Source organism: Austrofundulus limnaeus, unplaced genomic scaffold (assembly GCF_001266775.1).
Source record: "Austrofundulus limnaeus strain Quisiro unplaced genomic scaffold, Austrofundulus_limnaeus-1.0 Scaffold96, whole genome shotgun sequence".
NCBI lineage: Eukaryota > Metazoa > Chordata > Actinopteri > Cyprinodontiformes > Rivulidae > Austrofundulus > Austrofundulus limnaeus.
This window is the reverse complement of record NW_013952498.1, coordinates 270981-278529: the sequence shown is the minus strand read 5'-3', so window position 1 is coordinate 278529 and position 7549 is coordinate 270981. Positions and strand designations below refer to the sequence as shown.

Below are 7549 nucleotides of genomic sequence, written 5' to 3'. Positions count from 1 at the left end.
ATTTGGATTTGACAGAGAAATACCCTCATTCCAGTTAGTATTCTCAATCTCAGCATGAAACATGGGTAACTTTGATTTTGGAATCCTTTTAATGAAGTTATGCACATGACCTGTAGGTTTCTTAAGGTTTTTTCTAATGACATAAATAAGTGAATGATCCGAGARTGAAGTATTTATAACTCCAGATATGCCATATATGGAGGATTGATTTGTGAAAATAAGATCCAAAATGGAATTGCATGTCTTGCTAAATCTTGTTGGTACTTTAATTAACTGTTGAAGCCCTAAGTTTATAGACATTTAACTGATCTTTTGTTCGTGCACGTTTAGAACAATTTACAGCCAGAAGAAACTGGCTTCTCTCCCGATCCCAAAGCAAGTCCACGTCTGTCCAGAGCTAGCATCTTCCTTAGTCAGATATTGCAGGTAACTAAGAGCAAAGCGTCTGTTCAGAGAAAATACCACTTTTTTCTAAAATAAAAGTGACAAAAATGAACACTTCTCTATTTTTGTTGGTGTTGCAGTTTGTCAGCAGGGTGGATATCAAGTACAAGCGAATGAACAGCAACGAACGAGTGAGAATCATCAACTCTGGCAGCACAACACTACCGAGACAAAGCTTTGAGATGCTGAAACAAGAAGGTGGGCTTTAAATGTTGTATAAAAAAAACAACAACACAAAGCAGATGGACACACAGCTCTGAAAAATTCACATTCAATGCAACAGTTTTATTAAAAGCAGCAGCAGTGGAAGATTAGATACTAAAAAGTGGAGTTAGAAGCTGTAACCACTAAAAGATGTTTGAGCGTTGATCTGTGTGTGAGGTTTTTGTCACAGATCTCTCAGAAGGTAACTTATGGGTTAGATAATACATAAAAGAAAAAAAAGGAAGAGGAAGTGCTGCCGGGGGTGTAGAAACTCAAACAGAATGTCTGTTGAATTCTGAGCCTTGAAAGTAGCTGAAGTAAACAGCAAACAGAAAATAAAAGCTGAGCTTGGCGTGGAGTGTAAGTGGATTGAGTGCTGAAGATGAAAGCAGGTGAAAAGTCTCTTGATGTCTGAAAGCAGCCGACATGTCAGAAGAGCTGAATTTAGCCCAGCCGTTGGTTCGAGACTCAATGCCTTGCAGAGTTGAGTCGAAGGGTCTGAAGTCAAGAGGATTAAATGAAAAAAATGATGAAAGGAGCACAAACTGTGACGTTAAAAAGTGAGAGCTGGAGTAAAATGGCGTCAGAGGAGCTGAAAAGTGTCAAGCTGGGAGGAGGTAAATTTCTGCGAATTCATTTATGAGCAAAATATTTGAGAAAAGATTCAATAAATATTCTACAATCTATTAAGAATCTCAGTTAGTATTAATCTGAAGGTTTTGGGAACTAAAGAGGGCCTTTTCACTTATGAACAATAGCTTTAAAACTGAACTCATGCTGAACGCACCMGAGATCAAACCTGATATTAAATTAAATTAATTAAAAAATATAGAGCCACCACCAAGAAGAAACAGGAAATAGCTGAGAACATCAAACCTCAGCAGGAAAAGTGGTGTATAGCTGTAGTGTCAAAAATTAAAGCCACATTTTCTATTCTCCTGAATTTCCATTCTCCTTTCTCAGAGACAATATGGGCTGAAGTGTTGTAGGATGATGAAATATTTATAGATATTGTCAGAAAAAAAATCCTTCCTAAATAGTGAAAACTAAATGATATGTCACCTGATTTGACCCAAACTGTAAATCTGTGGGTTGTTATAAAAACGAAACAAGGAACAGAGAAGTTGAACATAGTCTTTAAATAATAACGGAACATTTTGTAAAAACATGTTGCAACACATAGATCCTTAGTAGACGAGGACTAAAAGGTAGACAGTCTTTAAAGGAGTTTTAGGAAGTGAGAAATAAGCTCTGTAGAGCCTGTGTTTTTTAAAAATTGTGTTTTTTAAAACTGTTTCTAATGTTAAATAAGGACAAATATCCTACAATTTACAAAAAAGGGTATTCCAATGGAGCAGTTTTAAGCAGCTTYTCTTTGAGACAGTGGGTCTGCATAACTGTGATCCTCTTTCTGTAATTTGTTTTCTGTTTGTARAGACAATGCTGACCAGGACAATGATCTGAGCAGAGGTTTGAACCTGATCCCATACAGTCCTGTTACCCCTCAGCGGACCCAGAGACGAAGACCGGTTCTGTTCACGCCTACCGCTTTGGCCAAAACCATTATCCAGAAGATCCTGAACATGGGCGCAGCAATGGACTTCAACATCTGCAAACCAGGTTGGTGGAAGATGAAAAGTGACAAGTGTTTTGTGTTTGTGTGTAAATTGTGTAGGCTATTTGGCAGAAAAGATTTGGCAAATTTTTCATGTGTGCAACTTCAACTCTCCTGCTCTACCCACAAATGCCTTTTCCTAATAAATATGGCACCATTTACAAATAAACAGGCTTTCCAATGGTGTTAGGTTTATTACCATGAAAGATTGTTGTAGTAAAGAAACAAGCTGTGTTTATTTAAAATCTCCTGATATTCAACAGTGTTTGGAGAGTGTTGGTGCAGAATATAAGATAAGAGAAAAAAATAGACCTTTATTGTCATTGTACAGAGTATAATGAAATTGTAGTTCAGAACACCCATTCACAAGAAGACAGAACATAACAAACGTAGGAGAACAGGTGCTCTGCGTCATGCAGCCGCAGACCCTGCACAGAGCAAGGATCATCATCATGAAGACATCATAGGAGGCGCAACCCTTAAGAGAAAAACTAAAAACCACACAAGGAAGATGAGGAAAAACAAACAAACATCATAATATATCAACAAATGTGACACACTATGGTGTTTATAAAAAACTGCATAGAGCACACAGAATTAGCAGCCTGATGAAATAAGCTGTTACACATTCTGGCTTCTTTTTTTTACCGTGTACAATATTGCTTTCCAGATGTCAGGAGGTCAAAAAGCTTGAGGGCAGGATGACAACGATCTCTTACAACACTGGGAGGATGTTTGTTTATTAGCATTTATCTATGAAAATGATCTGTGAGGTGTCAGGGGTGTCAAAAACTAGCGCTGGTGGCTAGGCTCAATGATGTATATTGAATAGAGGCGTTATAATGTGACTTTTCATGGTTGGAGAGAGAAGACATATTATATTGTTTGGGGGCAAGGACAACTCAACAAACAGTTTTGTTAGCTGGTGAAGCTGAACATGGTAACAGTGATATGTGTATTTCAGTACATCAGTGAAACTCAGCTTCTTACTGACAACCAATATTTTGATTTGATAGAAATGTTTGTCAGTAAATACTATTAGGAAAAGGTACACACATCTGCAATGAATAATGTTTCTAATAAGCAGAAGCTAACCCATGAAAAACTTAAAATTTTAAATTTTTTATGCAATTCTAGAAATCTATAACCATAATAAATACTACTACTACTACTACTACTACTACTACTACTACTACTACTACTACTACATTTATAAAGCACTTTGAACAACCACAGCTGCAACAAAATGCTGTACATTTAAAATCAAAACATGAAAAACACAAAACAAAGACTAAAAAATAAACAAAAACAAAACAAAAAAACCCAGTAAAAATAAGAATAAAACTAAAGACAAGTCTCAGGCTGTGCCAAAAGCCAGGGAGTAGACATGTGTTTTTAGAAGAGTTTTAAAAGTAGACGGTGAACGGGCTTGTCTGAGAAAAAGTAGAAGATTGTTCCATAATCTTGGAGCAGCAACACAAAAAGCTCTCCTCTCAGCTTACGTTTGGACCTCGCCACCTCCAGGAACAGCTGATCAGCTGACCTGAGGCACCGAGCAGMAGAGTGTGGGTGAATCAGCTCAGATAAATGGGGTGCATAACAATGAAAAAGATCCTATGCTTCCTGAGTAAAGAACCCAAAGAAAGGAGGTAAAGAGAAAAAAGCAGGGGACCTAAGATCAAACCCTGGGGAAAATAGTTTACATTGAGAGCCCACCTCTTCCAATATGGCTTTGCTCTTGTCAATCTTCTGAAGCATGGAGAGGAGAGATCCTTGATGATGTGAACAATTCATATCTTTGTCCAGTTGACCCTCTGAAACAATATGTTCAGAACTCTCAAATATCAGCTGTGAAGAACAAAGGACTGAGTACACATCCTTGATGGACTCCTGTAAGCATAGGATTATAAGGTGTGACAAAAAGAGGGACGATCTGGTGTCTTTCTGACAGGAAGTCCAAAATCCAGTTAGAGAATGAGGTTTAAAGTCAGAGTCCATCACTGTAAGTTGCTTTGGGATGATTGAACTGAAGGAGCTCCCAACATGAAGTTCAAATGTCCCTTTTTAAAAAACTTTGTATAAAAAATGGGTCCACCTTGTCATTTTAAGGATCTGGAGAAAAGGTTAAGAGGGTAATGGTTAGAGAAAATTAATCCATGATGGGAACTGGAGTTGGATGTTCTGTAATGTGGTGTAAATGTTCAAAAGTGTAACTAGAAAGACAGTGAATGCAGACTGAGAGATGGCCTAGTTGATAAACAGTCTGAGACGACAGTGACACAGATATTTCAGACACTACCTTGTTATTTGAATATGTTGACTCACTGTGAAAATGTTGGTGAAGACAGTTGGTTTTGTTCTCCAGATACCCTGTCCAAAGAGGAGTTTCATCTGAAACAGAACATGGAGCACTTCATTCACTACAAAGAGAAACAGGCCACATTTGAATGCATCACCCAGGAAAACATTGAGGCTGTCGCTGCCAAGGTGAGTTTCACCTGCATTTATGACCTCCACCTGCCAGGTTATGGAGAGGTTCTTTTTTTTTCACAAGTTTTTATCAACTACCAAGTGCAAACTCTATTTGAGTCAAAAAATACCTTTTGTGTGTAACTTTGAAACCATTTATTTTTTCTTACAAAGGAGATTCACTCTATAGAAAAGATTTTTCTGATTACAATTAAACATTTTTATGTTCCATTGTTATGTTTTGTTGATTAAAACACTAAAAATGCACATTTTCTATATGTATTACCTGTATAGACARCTATATTTTATTGGCAAGCAATAAAAACATTGTGTGTGTTTGTTTGCCTGTTAGCAAAATATCCCATGAACTACAAAACAAATTTTAATGAACCTCTCAAAAAGTAATCCTTGGATATACGTACGATATATCTTGATTCAAGATGGCCACCTTTTCTAGCAAAGATAAAAATGGTTGTCGTTTTTTTACAGATATTAAGCTAACATATGATATGACAGTAGTTGAGAATCATCCCCATAGCATATTCTAAGGAGCTAACAGATGGGGGGAGGTTTTTGTTTAAAACCTTCACATGAAAAGCCTTAGGAAATATACATTCTTTTAAATAATGCTAGTTAGGGCCTGCAGTTACAAACAAATGAAGGCAAAGCATTCCTCTGCCTCCTTCAATTGAATGGTGGTCCCCTTTATTTCACACCTCTTAAGGTTTCTTAACTATTCTTAACTATTTTTTTATTCTTCCGTCAACTTTAATGCGGCCCGAATGGCAAAGTGTACCCACACAAATGTTATATCAAAACGTGTGGCTCTGTCTCGTGACGTGTGGCGTTAAGTTTATTGGCATTTTGAGCTACCATGGCAAAAACCTCATTCAAAAAAATTATCTCAACTCTCAGCTGGCCTTAACTAACCCTCTGGGTCATGTGACTTTCATAGTTTCCTTTCATAGTTTCTCTAGAAACTATTCTAGTTTGATCTTTACAGTTCTTTGATAATCTGGATTCCTCTTTTTTTATACTATGTTTCACGCTTAATTTGAGGTTTACATTTATTAAGTCCAGGGGCTACTTCTGCCTCAAACCACATTTTGCCCATGCATACTCTAGTCCATGTACTGTTGAGGCTTTTAAAAAAGCTTAAGTGAAAGTTTTACTGATCAATAAAAATCTGTTCCCACTAACTAGTTACCAGAAGTATTTAAAGTGTATCTTCTTCCTACCTAGTCAATTGAAACCAGCAGAGAATACAACAGGAAGGGACATAATTTCTCAGTAAGTGTCTCACAGGCACCAACCATACGGTGTCCCATCAGAAGCCAGTGTCAGCTAGAGTGAAAAACTGTTTCTGCAGTGCTTTCTGAGTGCCCTTCCTGTAAAATAAAAAAGAAACACTACATGTAAAGTCTGTACCTCCCGGCTTCCACTGGGTTATCAAACAGACAATAGACYCCAAATTTATCTAAAATGTGCAGCGTGAGTTTGTTTCGTGTTGACTTTAAACACAGCTGTCATTCTGCCCCATCACCAGGGGAAACACTGCCTGCTGGAGGCTGAGCTGAGCTGCGTCAAGGACCTTCTGCGGAGAGATATCTACCCCATCATCATTCACGTCAAGATCTGTGACAAAAATGTCAAGAAGTTAAGGTAACTGTACTCGGTTCGTGCCACGGGTCTGCCCGTTTACTGAAACCACAAAACTGCAAACCACACTTTTTTTAAATTCCAGACACACGTCAGTTCTCGTGTGATGTTATGTCTCCAGGAGACAAACATAAAGGCGTCCAAGTGACCAGTTTGTTCTGGTCTTTGAATTTAAGACAGAAGTTTAGGTAGATTAAAATGTATGTTTCTTTTATTTTCACAAAACCTATCAAAGATGTATTCTTTTGATTTTCTGACTCAAATCTAATAATTCTTAATCCAGTGAAATCAGTGATGTACTGCAATAAAGTAGTTAAACTGCCGTTGCACAGCAACTACACAATCACATCACACACAKTGGGCTACCGCACTCACCACGGCGCTCGCTTCCTTCCTGTTTCCTGTCCACACAGGAAGTTGCCTCTGCGTGTGGAGTCAGAGGAGGAGTTTGTGAAGTTGTGTCGTGCCAAAGAGAAGGAGCTGGAGGGCATCCCATGTCTTTACACCACCCTGGAGCCCGAGTCCTGGACAGGGACGGAAGACCTGATCAGGGTCATCAAAGACAGAATACTGGATGAGCAGAGGAAGACCGTTTGGGTTGAGCAGGACCTCCTGTAGACCCACAACAGTCTGCACTATGACACACATGTGTAGCTAAATACAGCAAAACCACACGTTTTTTGTACAACTAACTTTCATTTTATATTTATTGTCTGATTCATAAATGCATTTGTGGACAATGGAAATCTTTGACTCGGGCAAGCATCATGTATTTGTTTGAGTGTGCCTTTAATTAAAAAAAAATAAACAGAATGATACTGTCTAAAATGATCTTTTCTTTGTCTAAAAACACTGCATGCAGGAAGGAAAAGGCGTTAACTTTGCTAACATGTTTTTTCGGTTCCTGTTAGATGTGAAAAAAAGGTTYAAGCGCTCTCTGGTGGCTTTCTACAATATTTCAGTCCCAATAAACACCTGTTGTTTAATTTGTTCCYGTTGTGTACCACAGAATAACAACATCACAGACTTCTGACCCCCAACTATTGCTGAGTGAACCGTTCAAACYTTAATAGTCACAAATACAAGACTATAAAAACCTAACCAACCATTAATGTATTTTCATTAATTTATGACTATTGTGTTTGTTTTATAATAATT

At 37.9% G+C, this 7549-nt stretch overlaps 1 protein-coding gene across 2 annotated transcripts in view; it reads left to right on the top strand.

Moving 5' to 3' along the window:
* The window catches only part of card11 (caspase recruitment domain family, member 11), a 32483-nt gene extending 25264 nt beyond the window's left edge, over positions 1–7219 (top strand). The window contains exons 20-25 of one of the 2 annotated variants that reach the window (XM_014012863.1): positions 331–426; positions 525–642; positions 2086–2268; positions 4629–4750; positions 6279–6394; positions 6805–7219. In XM_014012863.1, the coding sequence (XP_013868317.1) occupies positions 331–426; positions 525–642; positions 2086–2268; positions 4629–4750; positions 6279–6394; positions 6805–7009 (840 nt within the window). In that variant the 3' untranslated portion in view covers positions 7010–7219. The remainder of the gene's footprint in view (positions 1–330; positions 427–524; positions 643–2085; positions 2269–4628; positions 4751–6278; positions 6395–6804) is intronic. The other variant, XM_014012864.1, reaches the window with a different exon arrangement.
* Positions 7220–7549: the final 330 nt, after the last annotated feature.